The sequence below is a fragment of the Pteropus medius genome, unplaced genomic scaffold (assembly GCF_902729225.1).
Source record: "Pteropus medius unplaced genomic scaffold, Ma_sr-lr_union100, whole genome shotgun sequence".
Classification (NCBI taxonomy): domain Eukaryota; kingdom Metazoa; phylum Chordata; class Mammalia; order Chiroptera; family Pteropodidae; genus Pteropus; species Pteropus medius.
This window is the reverse complement of record NW_024344240.1, coordinates 15230567-15248680: the sequence shown is the minus strand read 5'-3', so window position 1 is coordinate 15248680 and position 18114 is coordinate 15230567. Positions and strand designations below refer to the sequence as shown.

At 35.3% G+C, this 18114-nt stretch overlaps 2 protein-coding genes across 15 annotated transcripts in view; one reads left to right on the top strand and one right to left on the bottom strand.

The window, feature by feature from the left end:
• CEP290 (centrosomal protein 290) overlaps positions 1 to 7036 on the top strand; it is an 86960-nt gene extending 79924 nt beyond the window's left edge. For 12 of the 14 annotated variants that reach the window (XM_039868999.1, XM_039868991.1, XM_039868990.1 and 9 more), the window contains 5 exons: positions 654 to 795; positions 1774 to 1847; positions 2439 to 2533; positions 5317 to 5396; positions 6306 to 6536. In XM_039868999.1, the coding sequence (XP_039724933.1) occupies positions 654 to 795; positions 1774 to 1847; positions 2439 to 2533; positions 5317 to 5396; positions 6306 to 6536 (622 nt within the window). Of the gene's footprint in view, positions 1 to 653; positions 796 to 1773; positions 1848 to 2438; positions 2534 to 5316; positions 5397 to 6305 lie in introns of all 14 variants that reach the window. The other 2 variants (XM_039869000.1, XM_039868995.1) reach the window with 1 other exon arrangement.
• A 250-nt stretch (positions 7037 to 7286) lies between these two features.
• RLIG1 (RNA 5'-phosphate and 3'-OH ligase 1) lies at positions 7287 to 18114 on the bottom strand. Its single transcript, XM_039869007.1, has 7 exons — positions 17854 to 18114; positions 14947 to 15064; positions 12668 to 12763; positions 11803 to 11919; positions 9982 to 10179; positions 8790 to 8959; positions 7287 to 7521 (listed from the first exon to the last, which is right to left on the bottom strand). The coding sequence occupies exons 1-7, from the start codon at positions 17941 to 17943 to the stop codon at positions 7333 to 7335; spliced, it is 978 nt and encodes a 325-aa protein (XP_039724941.1). The 5' UTR covers positions 17944 to 18114; the 3' UTR covers positions 7287 to 7332.

The window sequence follows — 18114 nt, the reverse complement described above, 5'->3', positions numbered from 1 at the left end:
GGCAGGGCATGGGACAGAGGAGAGCTGGAACTGGGCTGAGGGTATTGGAGCTGGGTGGGCATCATGAAGCTGCTGTCATCCATGAGCCTGGACTGATGGTGCCCAGCTTCTCCTGGGTGCTGCATTTGTCCAGCTACAACTCACCTTTTTTTGTGTTCATTTTGTACAAGAATAAGCCAGGCACAATTGAGCTGTCTGTTGCACTCTGTGACATACAGGATCTGGGCTGTGCTAAAATTTTAGTGTTACATTCTGGACAACTTGTTCTTCAAATAACCCCAATGAGACAACTTCAGCAACAGCTTTAATGTCTTACTGGCTTCTGCTTTCTGGCACTTGATTTTCTCCCATTCCATGAACCTTTTCTACAAATATGTGCGATCCTGCCTGTCAAATAAACTCTGTGGCTATGAAAGGGGTGATGTTTACAACCCTAGGAAACACCAAAATCCTCTATTTTAATTGGCCTGTCTGTTAGGGATACATAGTCGTTCCTGTCACCTAATGCTAAATAAATACGTAGCAAAAGATTTGATGAAAAGAAACAGTATAATATTTTTTATATTATTTTTAGTGCAGTAATTTGAACTTTTAAATCAACAAGAGAAATTATTTTCCATGTCTATACCAATTATTTTCCTTTACACTTTTAGAATGTATGAAACTAAACTGAAAGAACTGGAAACTGATATTGCCAAAAAAACCCGAAGCCTTACTGATCTGAAACAGCTTGTGAGACAAGCAACAGAGAGGGAACAAAAAGTTAAGAAATACACTGAAGACCTCGAGCAACAGGCAAGTAATGTAATTTTTCTTGACATGTTAAATAATATATTATTTCTTAAGCGACTCCTTTGCCATGTCTTACATAAACTCTTGACTAATTTCTCCCCTGGAAGGCTCATCTAAATGAATAACACCAACACCTCCAACACTTCCAGTCTAGTCCATTCTAGCTTCTCTCATATACCTGAACCATTGCAGTAATTTCCTAACTAGTAGCCCTGCTTCCATTCTCACCTTGTTTCAACTCTTCCCTATCCCTGACCTGTTCTTCATATAGTTACCAAGTAATCCCTTTAAGGCATAAAGCAAATCATAGCAGTCCTATCCTTAGACTCTTCTAATGGTTCCCCATTACCCTGGAATAAAACTAAAATTCTTTTCCTAGCCAGTTAGGACCTACATGGTCTGGCATCTGGTTTCCTCCTTAGCTTCATCTTTACTTTACCCCTCATTCACAGTGTTCTAGCCACACTGACCTTTTTAGTCCTTTGAACAAACCAAACTATTCAGGCTTCAAGGCCTTGTACTTGTTTCCTTCGTTTAGAATAATATTCACCTAAATATTCTCATAGCTCACTCCCACACTCATGTCTCTACTTAAATGAAGCTCCTCAGACCTTTCCTAACCCTATACCACTAGCATTACTCGATAGCCCTTCCTTGCATCTGGCACTGTTATCATATCACATGTTCATCGTCATTCCTCACTAAAAATGTGAGGACCTTGGGAACATTCAGGAAGGGAGTTTGTTTCCCTCCTCCCTCTCCACACTGGTGTATCCTCTGTGCCTAGGACAATGCCTGGCATGCAGCAGTTACTCAGTAAATAATTGTTGAATGAATAATGAATAGAGGACATGATAGATGTATGCTCATGTGTGCTTTTGACAACCCAACTTTTAACATTATGCTTTACTGAAAATGTGTATCTTTATACAACCTCATATTTCTATGGCAAATTTTCTCTTCTTTTTATTGTGCCCAAAGATTGAGATTCTCAAACATATTCCTGAAGGTGCTGAGACAGAGCAAGGCCTTCAACGGGAGCTTCAGCTTCTTAGGTACATTATCTGTTGTTATGACAACTTTTTTCTCTTTTCTTTTTTATTATCTTTTAATGTAACCAGGTTTACTCTATCTAGAAAGATTTTTCAGCTTTGCTACCTAAAATGCTTATCATTTTTTGCTACTTAAAATGCTACCATTTTTTTACATGATGCTGGAAACAATAACAACAACAACAAAAAAACAGTAAACAACATCCTAATATAGGTGTCAGGTTTGTAATTTAGTTATTTAAACTTCCTTCATGGCATAGAATGTACTAAAACCCAAATTTCCCAGAGACTATTAATGAAAGAAAAAAAACAGTCTTTACTTCCAGGGTTCTGTGTAGCATACTCATGAGGCTCCGCTAATAACAGAACTACTCTTGAAAATGACATCAGGTCAGATTTTAAGAAAAACATTAAGAGTTTTGATTCCGTGATCTCTCTTTGAGAATGGTATTATTGCAGCAGTAAGAGTATATGAGTAAATGTGTACTTTTATAAATATCAGCAATTTCTAAGCACTGTATAGTTCATAAGAAATGTCTATATAATTTGTGGAGCAATGCCTTTTTTTTTTAATACATTATCATTGTGTTCTAGATTAGCTAATAGTCAACTGGAAAAAGAAAAAGCAGAATTAATCCATCAGATAGAAGTACACAAGGACCAAAGTGGAGCTGAGAGCACCATCCCTGGTAATGCATTTTATAACATATTTATAGCATGTTAGCTAACACAAGTATTTGAATTAGGGTTTGCCTTTTTTGTTTGTTCAGATTTCTGCTGTCTTCCCATAAAGTTAAATCCCTGATATAAGTTTTTAGAGCTGTCTTTGTCCATGCAAAAATAACATTCCCATCGAGTCCCTTGTTTGTAGTATTGAGTAGCAAGTACTCAAGTGTTTTTCTTAGTTCCATATAGGTGTTACAGATTTTATCTTAACAAGTGCTAAGTGATGAATACTAGGTCTTTTGCTTTCTGTTTTTAAGTATAGACCCTTTTAAGCCCTTTGAACATTTTCTTCTAAATGTTGTCTTCTTAATTTAAAAACTAAATAAGTAAACAGAGCCTATATTCTTTTTTCCTTTTACAAAGTAAAAGAAATTGTCCTTCTACCCCCTTCCATTCACATTCAAGAGAAGTGATTACTAATCATTCCCCTGTTCCTGTGCTTATGTACGCATGTATACATACATACATAATTTATATGTACATACGTTCACACACACAATGAATAGTTGATCATCATTATTTGCAGATGCCTTATGAATTCACTTACTAAAATTTACCTGTAACCCCATAATCGGTACTCATGGTGCTTTTGTGAAAATACAGAGCAGTAAAAAATTTGTCTGACCCACTTTTTCCCAGATGAGCTCCAACAAGGTGAGGCTCTGCACTGTTTCAGCTTTCATACAGAAATGACCAGAGGATGGACATGAGGTGGCAGTGCAGCTTAGGGCAAGAAGCACTGGTTCTGGGGCCTTTTGGACTGGGTTTAAATCCCAATTCTGACACTTGTTAGTGGAGCAGCCTCAGGAGAGGAGAGTCACTTGACACTTCTGAACCTTGTATTTTCTTCTGTAAAAGAAAGAAAATAGAATCTACCAGGATGAGTTGTTTTCAGGATTTAAGAAATTTAATATATGTGTATGTATATGTGTATTATATACATGTGTATAGATATATATCTATCTCTACCTAGTAATCTTTTTCCCCAAGAGCAGTGGTTCAGTATTCACTAATTTATTGTTCTTGTTGACTTTATAGACCATTAACTACTGCAAATAAGGAGAATCAGTTGTTGGTACTGTTGTTTATTATATCGGATAGCCTGATGGAAATGCCAAATTCTGTGCTAAAGCATTATGCCAGTTTATATCTGAACAATATTTGACCATTTCATATAGCTTTTTCAGTATCCTACCATGTAGTCCTGTTGCTACTTTGTATTTAAGCTGTTATGTATGAGTTGTGCCACACACTATTCTAAGTGCCTCATAAGCCTTTTATAATTTCTTATAACCCTGTAAGGTGGTTACTGTTGTCTTCATTATACCTGAGATAAACAGATTCAAAGAGGTTATGTAACCTGTCCCCAAGATCACAACAGGCAAGAAAGTGGCAGAAGCAGGATGAAACCTAAATCTGGGAAACTCCACAGCTCCTTTCTATTCCCTATGCTACATTGCCTCTTCATGACTTAAAGTATATATAATCTCTCAACAGTACCTCTCATAGAAGCCAGCTTGGTATACTAGACTAGACACAGTACCAAAGACCTGTTAATGCCATTGACATTAGGCAGTCTCTTTCTAAAACTGATTCCTGAGAGGGAATTTCTGAATCCTCATATTCCTTATCTCCAGGAGATAAGGATACCTATCATACCTCAAAGATTTAAGGCTCAACATCAAACTAACTTTTATAAACCCTAAAGCACTCTTTAAATGTAAGTGGCCATTCAGCTGACTTGGAAGACGCTACACATTGCAACCTGTGTGACATACAGTGTCCCACTGATTAAGACATCAACTCTTAAACACTTATAGCGTCTAAGTGTTTAAGAATGAACTCTTAAAAATTCATTAACGCTTTCTGTAAAGGTGAGAGAAGTTTTGAAAAGTACAATTCTGCTGACTGAATTCCCATAAGAAAAGATGAGGAAAATATTGCTTCTGTCCAACTTATAATTAGAGGATCATTTCAAAGGCAACATAATATACGTCCTGTCTCATTCATGAAAATGTGTTTGCTACCCATTATTTTCTCAAACTTTAGCATTAAAAGTTTTCCCCTCAATGGCTGTAAAAATTTGACCACATGACACATTATATGCAGTGTTTAAAGAAAATAGCAGACTAGCAATTAAAGCAAAAATACTATTTGCCCATTGATTCTCATAAAGTTAGAGCTATGTTAACTTGGAGTCAGGGGAGAGGTTGATCCATAAATTACACCAAAGCCCTTGTGCTGTTTGTATTCTTAACATTTTCCACCAAAGTATCAGGACTCATTCATGTTATCCATCCTGCTGAGCACATCTGTCACATAGTAATTAAACAATAAACGCATATTGACCTACATGGAATAGCCAGTGCTGTTGAGGAACAGGAACATTTGGCCAGCTTATGGTTATGGTCGCTTACCTAAGTTTACTTATTTTTGTTGTACTTTTATTACTTATTTTCCAGGCGCTAGAATTTTTCTCTGGAAAATAATTTCTTCCATGTAAAAAATTAACCTTACACTTCTAATACCTAGCAGATACATTTTCTCTTTGCTATAGAATTACAATACCTAATAGAGGCAGCATATAGTATTCATAGTCTTAAGTGTTTTACCCATAAAAAGCCATTATTTTCCAGGCTCTAGTTTCATAAGTTTTCTCTTTATTTGCTAAAACAAATCATGTATCTTGATCTTATTCAGAGTGAGAAAAAGCTAAATCTGATTTTTATAATTTTTTTTTTGGCAGATCCTGATCAACTAAAGGAGAAGATAAAAGATCTAGAGACACAGCTCAAAACCTCAGATCTAGAAAAGCAGCATATGGAGGTAATTAAATATTTAAAATACCTAATTAGTGTTATGTTTTGTGAAAACGGCTATTGAAAGCTTTTTATGATCATCATATTTGAGTTTTTATACTTATATTTGACATTGATATTACAGAGTTCATTATATTCATCTCTCAAAAATATTAAGAGCTATCAGAAAAACTGAGACATAAATAGTATTAAAAAGTAAATTTACTTTAACTGTCACGAATATAGTTCATTATTTTAGTATTTTAAGTTTTGGGTCACATTGTGAACAGTGTCTTTTTATTTCCCTTTGAAATCCTTTTCAGGAATAGTTCCCTTCCGTTAAAGAAAGATACTTGCTATGCTTCATCTCTTAAGAATCTGTAAACAGATCAAAAGAGCATGGTATGACAGTTAGTGATCACTGGCTATTCTGAATGGTCTTTAAAACTCAAATTTTCTCTTCACCAGATGTGTAACTCCTAGCCAGGCTGACGCCCTATATTATCCTGTATCATAAACATATAAGAAGTTGACCATTATTCATTAAAAATTAGGTATTTGTAAAGAAAATATAAATGAAGACTAAGAATCTTAACGAAAACAATTTCGATGTTGTGAATAACCAAGTCTTTTTGGTTGCCTCACTGAGAATATCTATGCTTTTGAAGAAAGATTAAATTCTCGCTAATTTAGAGCTAATAAATTTTAGTCAAATACTAGGACATAACTTACAGAAAACAATTTTTGATTTGACAGTTAGTTACTTATACTGTACAATGAAACCTTATTAACAGAATCTTAAGAAAATACTTCTACCTTTATTTTCGACTATTCAGGTTACTTTGACTTTCATGTTTGCAATTAAAACTCTTTAGTTCAAACCTAGAGTGTATTTTATAGCTATATATGCCTTTTAAATATCGTATGTTTCTATTAGGAGGAAATAAAAAAGCTGAAGAAAGAGCTAGAAAATTTTGATCCTTCGTTTTTTGAAGAAATTGAAGATCTGAAGTATAATTATAAAGAAGAAGTAAAAAAAAATATCCTTTTAGAAGAGAAGTTAAAAAAACTTTCTGAACAATTTGGAGTTGAATTAACTAGTCCTGTTGCTGCTTCTGAACAGTTTGAAGATGAAGAGGGAAATCCTGATAACTTCCCCATTTATTAAGGGCCAGCTATAAGTGTAGTTTTAAATTATTTAACTATTTATTAACTTTATAAGTTAAAATTCCATCTGGAAATCAAGCAAGTCTCTGACCTACATGATTTCCTTTCCAGTATCTTGTGCCTTTACCTAAATGAGAATTTTTAGTAAATAAAATTATATGAAAATTTTAACACATTAGAAAAGTATATTTTTGAAGAGTTTTAGAATAAGTTATGACTATCAAATAGGCAATTAGCTACAGTGAATTTCTGTAGATTCATAATGTTTTGATTAAGTTTTAAACAGTATGAGGGTAAACTTTACTATTTTAACATTTAAAATTGGAGATTTATATACTTACTTACATATTTATGTGTTAAAGTTTTCAAATTTTATGTATATCTTATGTATATAATTTTATGTATATATCTATAAATATGAGGTTAAGCCATGTGTTGTTAAATGTCTGGCAAGATTCAATTCAGCTTAAAATAATTTTGAAAATAAACATTCCAAAATTGTTGGTTTGTTATCTTTAAATTAGTACCCAGTTACAACGGACAGAATCCAACCTATGTACAAGCTGACGACCTTACCATTATTTACATTTTTTATGTCCAATGGTTAAAATTCATTTGCTGGTTCTAAATACAATTTTGAATAGGTATTTACAACTGAGAAATTCATGTCTTTAAATGCTAGAAGACATACTGCTATATTAGACATTTAACAATAAATAGGAATGTTTTAAATATGGCAGAATATTCAAGATTCAAATATAACAACAATAAAGCTAGTTTTTAATTGTATTACCAGTTTATATATCGAGTATTACATCTTTGAGCCTACCAAATTTCTGATTATCTATTTTTGAAAAATGATTAAATAAACATTTAGTGTCAAAAGCACAATCATATCTGTTCAGGTTCATGTTGATAATAACTGGTTTTGAATTCATGTAAGTATCTGGAATTGGCCAGCATAAACCGAGATGATGGCGATGGACCTGAAAAGAGAAAAAAAGGGTATCAGCTTTAACCTGTATTATCTCCATTCGCTAACAAATATTTAGAGTGCCTATCATCTGCTAGGCACTATTTAAGGCTCTATCTTATCTTTTTTATTTTTATACCTGTTCTCCTGACATATATTTACTTATTTATTATTGTCCATCTTCCCCATTAGAATGTGAGCTTCGTGAAAGCAAAGGCACTGTTTTGTTGACTATTTCCAGCACTTGGAAACATGCCAGGAACATCATCAGGGGCTTCATAAAAATTTAATGAATAATAAGAGTCTGTTGCTGAGTACAGAAGCTAGCCAGCTGAAAAATGTCAGTGGGGAGGCATTCTAACCAAAGAGAATATCATGTGACACATGGTGTTTTTTCTCTGCAATTAAGTACAGTTAGAACATATACAATGTGGGTGTGTTTAGGAGATGGGAATGGAGGCAGTTCCAGAAAGTTAAACAGGGGCCAGGCCATGAAAAATCTTAATGTCATTAAACAGTTTAATGCAGAGAAGTAACATTCTCATTCATTTATGAAGAATGAACAGGACAGGGATAAGGCTGAAAGTTAACATTTAAGGGGACAATATAATAATTCAAGCATGAATCTTGGTTTAAATTAAAATTAACAGCTAATTGGTTGGAGAGAAATATAGATTCAGTAAAATCTTTAAGAACTGATAACTAGATGTATGAAGTAATGGAGAGTGGAGTTAAAAATGATATCTAAGTTGTTGGCTTCAGTGAACTGTTGGAATCAGCAGGTGATATGACTAGGTCCAGTTTTGAACATGAAGAATTTTAGGAACCTGTGAGAAATCAAATAAACAAGTCCCAGAGACAGAGCACAAAGTGTAAAATAATTCATTCTTTATATATTAATCGACCCTTGATATTCTTTTAACTCAACAAATTCTACAATGAAGTAAGTTTGGGAAATGCTGAATTAAACTAAGCACAGGATGTCTCAGAAAGCACTAATGTGCAACATAAATTTTGAAAAAGGAACTATGTAGTATGCAAGGTTTTCCAGGCATTTTATAACTTTAATTCTGAAGCACATCTAGAAGAACCACTGCCCCACAGAATAAATACACACTGGGAAACACCATCATATAAAGAATGGTAGCACATGAGATGTGGAAATTAAAATTTCTTTACTGCACCATCAGAATTTCTGCAATTTGTAGAAAGTAATGCCACTTCTACTTTGTTTTAGGAATATAAGATGACATAAACCCAAAAGATATTTTCTGCCATTACCTTGATTAAACAGCCATCATTGCAATGCCATACTATTCCTTCAATTTTACCCTCTTTGCAACCTTCAAACCAAGACAATAGGTCATTATGCTTCAAGGTAGGTAGATTTCTTATTTGAAATGCTCCATGTGGTATAAGAAGATGTAATGGATGCTTCTTGCTTCCCAACCCTAAACGGTAAAATCCTGCCATTAGCCATAGAAAGGTTTCAAAAAGAATGAGAACATTTACCTCTAAATAAAAAGGCCTTTTAAAATATTTAAGAATAAACTTACCAAAAAGGTTAGTTGGTTTCCTTGAAGAGAGATATACTACAAATACTCTCACTCAAAAGTGGCACCTTACCCCATTAAATCTAAATTCTAACTTCATGTACTCTATACAAGGGGACCAAAAGCTATATGAACTATGGGTGAAATCCAGCCAGATGCCTGTTGTTGTACGCAGTTTCAATGGAACACAGCCACACTCTTATTTACGTACTATCTATGGCCTGTTTCAGAGGTATGGCCCAAAAAACCTAAATAGTTCCTATCTGGCCTCATACAGAAAAAGTCCACCAACCCCTTTTATTCACCATTAGTCGCATTCAATTATAAGTGTTTGCCAAACAGCCACGCCATAACTCTGATAACTTGTATAATTATTATCTTAGCTTCTTTCCACTTGCCAATCAGTCTGCTCCTGATTGCTATATAGGATTGTGCCACTCCAGCCTTAATGTTCCTGGGTCTGTCTTCATCCATCACCATCAACAACGTACTCCTAGGTGCCCTCAGGACTTGAACTCACCTCATCAGAGCTTGATATGCCATTCACTGCCAATTCTTTACATAATTTATGCTTAGCTATTAATGCTAAACTACTCAGCCACTGAAAAGCACATCATGATTTTCATTCAGCTCAGTTCACCTAAATTTTAAAAAGCAACGAAAAGTTACACTTGAGTAATTACCTTTCACATATAGTTTTATAATGTTATAGGGAAGGAGAGGCTAAAATCAACCTTTTGGATTAATAAAATTGTTTAGATAAATTTCACCAGACACAAAATAGAAATGGCTATAATCCTAGGCTACATAGCTCAAATTAGTTATTTCTGTAGTGTGTATGTGTTTTTTAAGTTGAACCTAGGAAGTTCTCTTTATAAATGACAGTTACTGGAAATGAACAGAAAAAAGGCTTTGCTCACCATATGGGTTTCCATTAATATTTGTTCCTATAAGCTCCAGTGTCTGTTCTAAGAGGTCTGATAGTGGCACTGCACTAATTTCCAAAAGACCAGAATCATCAGGATGATGCTTCAGTACTAGGGCAATTTCAAATTCATAATTAACTACAGAGGAATGCCAGCAATACTGTTTGTTGTTTTTCTCCACAGGTACCCAACCTATCATTTAAAGAAAAAAGTTTATTACATTGTTTTTCTTTGCACTGAGACTTGAGACTTTTTATTTTTGTTGTAAATTTTCCATATTTTCTGGATGTTCTATCACACACAAGTATCACTTTTAAAATCAGTGAAAACAGTTTTACTAATTTTTTAAATCATAATCATTTTTTAAATTGTTTCATTTTAGATTCTGTTGAGGAATTAACTTATTTACTACAGAACACCCAGCATTCTTTTACTAGAAAATTCACCTTTTCAATAAGAATTGAGCACCATTCTAAACCAGCATTAAAACTTTTTTTTTTTTTAAGTTTTCTTTCTACCTTCTCCAGTTTCAGGGATAAGACATATACAGTAACTGTTCCACAATTTGTTGTTTCAATATTTACTGAAAGATTTATTGATTCCACATTTATTGACTGCTATTGCTATTCCCCTCCTAATTTCTATTGTCAGGATAGGTGTCCTCATTATGGAGAATTCCTTACAAGAAGAAAGAAACTGGCATATATGCCACTATGACCATCATATTTCTGGCCTTGATTACCCAGATTTCTGTAATAACCTCTGTTGATTTCATCTCCAGTGAAACTCACATATTTTTATCATAGTTCTATTTAAGAAATTTAAGTTTAGTTCTGCTGTACCCCTGCTTAATAATCATCTTCTGGGTAAACTTCACATTTCTTTAGACAGGATACAAATCTGAGCCCACTCTACATCTCCAGCTTCCATTTTTATAATCTCCTCAAATGTCATATACTCTAAACGTTTCAGCCAGAATGAACTGTTAAGTAAACTTTCCAAGATTCCATGGATCTCTTCCTGCGTCTGCCTAAGCTGACCTCCCCTCTTCCTTGCCAGTGAACTTCCTGGTTCTTAAGCTTCAGTACAGATGTCTCCTCTCCTCAGAAGCCGCCTCTAACCACCACAGATTGAACTAGGAATTATTCCTCTTTTCTCTGACCGTACCCTATGTATTTTTTTCATTCTTAAATCATACTATTACTGGTGGATTTCCCCTAATGCCTACAAGATCGTTGAAGATAAGGTTTCTGATCTTCATTTTTATATTACCAGAACCTAAGAATGCTTTGCAAATTACAGGTACTCAAGACATGCCTGTTAAACTGAACCTTAATCTGAGGTATCTTTTTACTCAGCACACTTTTGCAAAAATATTCCCATCCCCAGTAAAACTACTTGTGAGACACCTATTCTCACCTTACTTAGCTGAAATAGTCTTCTAGGGTCTTTGCAAAAAATATGCACATGTTGTTATTCCCCAACCTAAAAGGTAAAGGCTTCTTAGTATCTCATTTCAGATTACATCAGTCAATATACTGTCTATCTTGACAAATGAAAGGCTATTGCCACTCAACACTATTAATTTTCAGACTATAATCGACTGTCATCTTAGAAAAGATTCTAAACCTGACAAGACATTCTTGATGTGAAACATCTTTGGTAAAATTGTTAAACTTAACATAAATTAGACTCAAATAGATAATACTATGAAAAAAACATTAAAATCAAATTCTGTAATTTCTAATCAAATGGATCTTTTGTTCTTTATACTAGTAAACACAAAACTGCATTTTAGAAGAGATTTCATGATACCAGGAATGTGTCCATTTTCATCAGGCATCGGATTTCCATTTAATTGTTCTGTATCTTTCGCTGGTATCCAGCACTCTGGAACAGGTTTGAAGTCCTCATCAACATTCCAAAAAAATTCTAAAAGAGTTAGATAATTGTAAAAGTGGCTATACTTCAATAAATATAAAAATATTGAAAAAACAAACTGGTGACGGCTAATAAACCCCATAATATCAGATATCAACTCATTATTCTCCATTATCATCACAATATGACTACTTCGCAAGATTTAGGTACTAACACTTTAAATTTCCAAATTTGGACACACCACTTTTGTAAATAGGATAAAAGTCTAACTAAAGTAGCCAGTGTTCTAATATGTATAGATTTATAATGAATTTTTAATGCACTATGAATACAAATGTATGTATAAAGATTATATATACAAATGAGTAGATATGCAATGATGAGTGTATATATCAATATTTAGAGGCATTTTAATGTAATATTTAAAATATCAGTAATCCTTTGAGACTTGTGCCTGATTTATAAAATTACATTTTGTCTCTTAGGTAGACAAAATTAATGTGTTGTTCGTTATTTAATACACACACACACACAGAGATATGTGTGTGTGCGTGTATATATATTAATTTGTACATTTTAATGACACTAACATACTATAATGAGTCACAGAAATATTAAGAAAACATTAAAAAAAGAATAATCGATAATATTCAATTCTAATTTTCTTCTTTTTCCAAAGGTCCTAAATTGTACAAAAGGATATAATGTATAGAAACACCACAGCAAAGAATAAGTCACAAATTTCAGCTATTTAAATAATAAAAAGCTTTAAATAAATTTTAGAAAAAGATTCACTAACCTTTTGAGTTTTGTTTTGAATGTATAAAATTTTTAAATCTTTTCTCAGCTAGCTTGTTAGGTTTTCTATCTAGCCGAGCCCAAAGGTATGGCTGACCTAAAAAATTAATAAAAGAAAAAGTCTTAAGAGGCAAATAGTAAAACTTTCCTTGAAAGACATTTCAGAATAAAATTTTTCAATAAACAGTTGGGTCATCTCCAAGAGAAACAACCCTAGAAAACAAAGTGAAATGCAGTATAAGAGCCACATCCTACCTAGCAATACCTGATGTTGTAAGAAGACTTAAGTCTTTGGTAAAAGAATGATGAGGATGAGACAAGCAAATATGTGACCCTTTCATAAAGACATTCCAAGCCATATTTTATTATAACTAGCATTTGTGAGAAACTGAAGCTATACAAAATGGAAATATAACCAGATAATTGTATTCACACCTTCCCTGAAACATTTTAACTATGATGGTTAATTCCCGAAGATCTGGAATTAGGATAAACTATTTTGCATGGCTCTGACCCCTGGTCAAGGCATGAAACAGACTAATAGTGACAATCTGTAATCATGGGTACAAGAAGTTTCAGGGCACTGTGCCAGCATTCATCATTAATGACAAGGAGACTAATGAATTGCACCTGGTCTGAGACTCCTGGAGAGCTCTGCTATTGAGGCTGATTACTTAGCAGGAAGATGCCCCTGTGACCAACAAAATACAAAATTACCCAGCTGAGACTCCATTTTATGTTGTTTCTGAGGTGTTCCCTACACACCAGAGTTTCCTGATATGAGAAAGTGTGTCCTGCCAGGGCCTAGAGGCCGGGGCAGGGGAAGAGGGGAGACAACGGAGCTTTCACCTGGCTTCTCTTAACCCTTTGTTGTGAAATAGTCTTTGGCTGTGATGTAGATCCTTACTTTCAATATCGTTGCTATAATTATGTATCCTTTATCTGTAATAAACTGTGCATTTGAAGGAATTGTCATTTTAGGTCCTCTTAAATTTCTTTAGCAATCTAACTTTATTCAACTGTCATCATTGTACATGATCACAACTAATGATGCACACTGAAGTTCCTTAATGTACAGAGGAACCAAATTAAAATTATACTGTCATTTTGGTTAAATGGATATCTTTTTTTAAGTAAACAAAAAAATTCATTTCACATAGATTAAGATGGCTACTATAAAAAAAATAACAAGTATTGGTGAGGATGTGGAAAAATCAGAGAACCCTGTGCAGTTAGTAGGAATGTAAATGGTGCAACTTCTATGGAAAACAGTATGGAAGTTCCTCAAAAAATTAAAAATAGAACTACCATATGGTCCAACGATTCCACATCTGGATATATACCCAAAAGAACTGGAAGCAGGGTTTTAGAGAGATATTTTTTACACAATGTTCATATCGTTGTTTACAATAGCCAAAAGGTGGAAGCAGCCCAAGTGTACACTGATGGGTGAATGGATAAACAAAGAGTATTATTCAGCCTTAAAAAGGACGGAAATTCTGACGTACTACAACATGGATTAACTTTGAGGACATCGTGCTAAGTGAAATAAGCCAGTCACAAAAAGACAAAGACTGTATGATTCCACTTACACGAGTTATCTAATTAAAATCGTAGAGACAAAGTAGAATGGTGACGGACAAGGCCTGGAGGGAGGGGGAATGGTGAGTTGTTTAATGGGTAGTGTTTCAGTTTTGCAACATGAAAAGAGTTCTGGTGATGGATGGTGGTGACAGTAGCACAAGGTAAACTGTACACTTAAGAATGGTTAAGATGATACATTTTATATTATGTGTATTCTCACAATTAAAAATTTTAAAAATGTATTTCAGAAGATATTTCCTGATACCAGAAATGTGTCCAATTTGCATTCAACTATTCTATTTCTCTTGCTGGAATTGAGAGGTAACTTCACCTCCCAAAAGAAATCATAAAGATTATTTCTCTCTTTTCAATGAATTTTTTTCCTTAACATAGTTGACAATTAATATGTAAGTTCTCTGAGCCTCACTTTCCGTATCTGTGAAATAGCTTATTGTGCAAAAAAGAAATCACACACATAAAGCAATTATCATACTTTATGGCCCTTCATGGGTATTAAGTACACTTTCCTCCCCCAAGAAAAAAGGTATAGTATAATAAGTATAGCAATTGTGATTTTATTATTTTGCTATTATACTTAGGTTTCTAAAGATTTATGAAGAGCAAATGCCCCATTTCAGATATATATAGTTTGTAAAGTGATTAAAAATAAATATTTGTAGTATAGTTTTATTTTACCTTTGTAGGTAGTAACATAACAACATGTTCCATCCACTTTTTCTGTTGGAATTGCACTGTATATATCTGCATCTAATGCCTTGTGACTTATAGTTTCAGTTGCCAAAACTTTAAATGGCTTGAGAGAGGGAGAGAAAAAAAAACTGGTTTAACAAAGACAACATCTATACCTTCACACACACTCTCACCTGAAATGTTCTTAATTTCACTAGTTCTAAAGGGCAAACTCTTATTTATCCAAGACAATTTAAAAATATTTTGTCCATGAAGTTTTCAGGAATTGCCCCCTTCTTTTCATTCTGTCACAGCAATACCTGTTTTCCACACAGATTTTTAATTATTTACATTTCTTTATCCACCATAATGAACATGACACCAGGAACCATGTCCTAGGTAGCACTGCATCGCTAGCAGAGGTGTTCGGTGTATTCAATCATTTACTTGACAATTATTTGCTAAATGCCTCCCTTGGATTAAGCATTGTCGCTGGCCCTGGGAAATACAGAGGTGAACAAACCTGCCCTAAGGAAGACAACAGTAACAAAATGCATAATACAATGTTAGGGGTGATAAGTTCTAAGGGGAAAAACAAATGGGGACCCTTTCAGCTTTACTAGTAGTAAACTGTGTATTCAATTTATGTTTTTTTACTGACAGGAAGACAAGCCAAAAGAGCTTTGAGAATGAAGGAAGAGACCATTTCTGTGGTTCCTACCAACTTTTCATCTGTATTTTCATTTCTGAGACAGGTTTATGCCTCTGTTTCATAGTCTAAATTATTTGATGTACAATTCGTCTTACATAATGTAAAAAAACACCACACAATATAAACATATACTGCCGTGTATGGGCTTCAGACTAATAAGTGGAAGTCCTGTTTTAGAGTCAAGTAAACTTAGGAAATTAACCCCATTCTGGTACTGACAGTACTTGTAAGGTAAAATGGATGGGGGACTTACCACTAACTATGACTTCAGTATCATAGGCTATCAATTTAATCTGTGGTAGTACAACCAAGAAAGTCTGGCCCAACAGAGAGAGAGAGAGAGAGAGAGAGAGAGAGAGAGAGAGAGAGAGAGAGAGAGAGAGAGGTGTGTGTGTGTGTGTGTGTGTGTGTGTTTAAATTTATCAAAGATCCCAGAGAGAAGGCATTGCTCATGGAGCTCTTGAGTACAAATATCCCTTCCACAAGAATAAATGATCTGCCATTCTCTGCTACGGACATGTCCAAAGGACAACATAAGATACAAAGGGGTACACAAAGTTCTCCTTCTCTACCTGCCATTAAAGACTTTAAACTGTGACTGGAAAAACAAAGCATGTATGTGTAAAAACTAGACAGCAGAGTGATCCTCTACAATTTCTGGGTAAGGAAAATCACTGGGATAACTAAGATTTCACACAAAAGATCCAATTCAAAAAATTAAAACTTCTGGAGGTGATCCAGGCAGAGTACATAGCCTTAGCAAAATATAGAGACAGGACTGTGCCTGGTACACTCAGAGGAAAAAACAGACTTTGTTGAACGGAGAATTCACTTTAAATTGGGTTAGAGAATAGACTGGGCCTGATAAACAAGAAGCCTTGAATTATAGTTAAGGATTTGTATGCTATGCTATAAGCAATACTATAAGCTATTAACTGCAGAAGGAGACAAGCGGCTTATTTTTCCTAGTAGAGGGTACTTTTACAAACTACACTTCCCCGACCCAACGTACAAAGTTGAGAACCACAGCTACAGTGAACCACTATTCAGGATGACAATGTTTCACATGGATTAGGTCTTTTTTAGGACTTAAAAAATGAAAGCCTGACAACTATTTTAACAGTAACTGAGGGAGTTTGACTAGGAAAGCGCATAATGATCATTCTGGTGGCAAGAAAGAACAATTAGTGCAATAAGCAGCACATAAATAAATATTAAGAACCGTAACAACAGTGATGACTATAGAAAGGACAGAAAGAAATAAGGTGAAAAGCGTCAAGGTGAATGGAAAACTGCCATGAAATGATTCCAGAGTTCCTGCTTTAATTCAACAAATATTTATGCAGTGGCTGCCATGTGTCAGGTCCTAGAAACTGGGGCTATAGACATGGCAGTCTTAGCCTTAAAGGTCTTTCAGTCTGGAAGACAAGGAGGCCAGTGCAAATAATGTCAGGAGGCCAGGGGTCTTTGTCAAATATACATGCTGATTTTGTATGAGAAATTGGAAGCACCCAACTGAGAACTGAGGATTCTGCTATCAAGATTTTGCTATAAAGAACCTTCTGTATACAGGTTATTAACCCACCCATCTTTACTAAGGGTCTTCTATGAATAAAACACGGTGCTGAGAGAATAGAAAACCTGGAGATAGAAACACTAAAATTAGCATCAAGTGAGTAATTACTAGTATCAACACGAGAGGCCTGATCTTTAGTGACCTAATTAGGTTAGTTGTCAACACTGATATCAGTCCCCAGGTTAGAACAGGTAAAGTAAATCTTCTAAAAACTCCACTTTGTCACCACATTCTCGGGGGGCGGGGAAGCTTGTACTGCAGTGATTATTTACTTATAAAGGTTTTTCTCCAAAAGGTGGTAACCAGAGAAAAAAGAAATATTACTTAAGATGTGGGTTTTCAATTTCCTCGCGAGGGCCAGTCTGAATCGCCTGCTCAGAAAAATTCTTTTGAAGATTTTCTCCACTGCAACTGAGAAGAACCTGGAGCTCAGGGTGTGCGAGACTCCTCCCCTCTCCTCCCGCCAGCCTCCCCCACCCACGCCCCAAGCGAAACCCGCAAAGAGGTCCCGGCCTATAGGGCGGCTCCAACACGCCCAGGCGCCCTAAGCCGGGTTCAAACGCAGTCAGCGCCCTGGAGAGAAGCCTACACGCCGCTGCCCGGCGGGACCTGCAACCCTCAGTACCTGATGCTCCCTTTTGGTGGAGGGCTCCTCTTTCACTTCCGTCACAAACACACACGGCATTTTCCGCTGCACCGAGCCCAGACGCCTCATGGTAGGCCTAACATGCAATGAGAAGAGGAAAGCGAGCCTGGAACAGCGCCGGGCACGGGTAGGCTAACCAGTCAGCCGCTGCGCTCAAACCACGCACACTTCACGCTCAAGCACACCGGCACGGCCCACGTCTCCCAACACCGAGCGTGAGGTGCGGACGTGAGCCCGGAA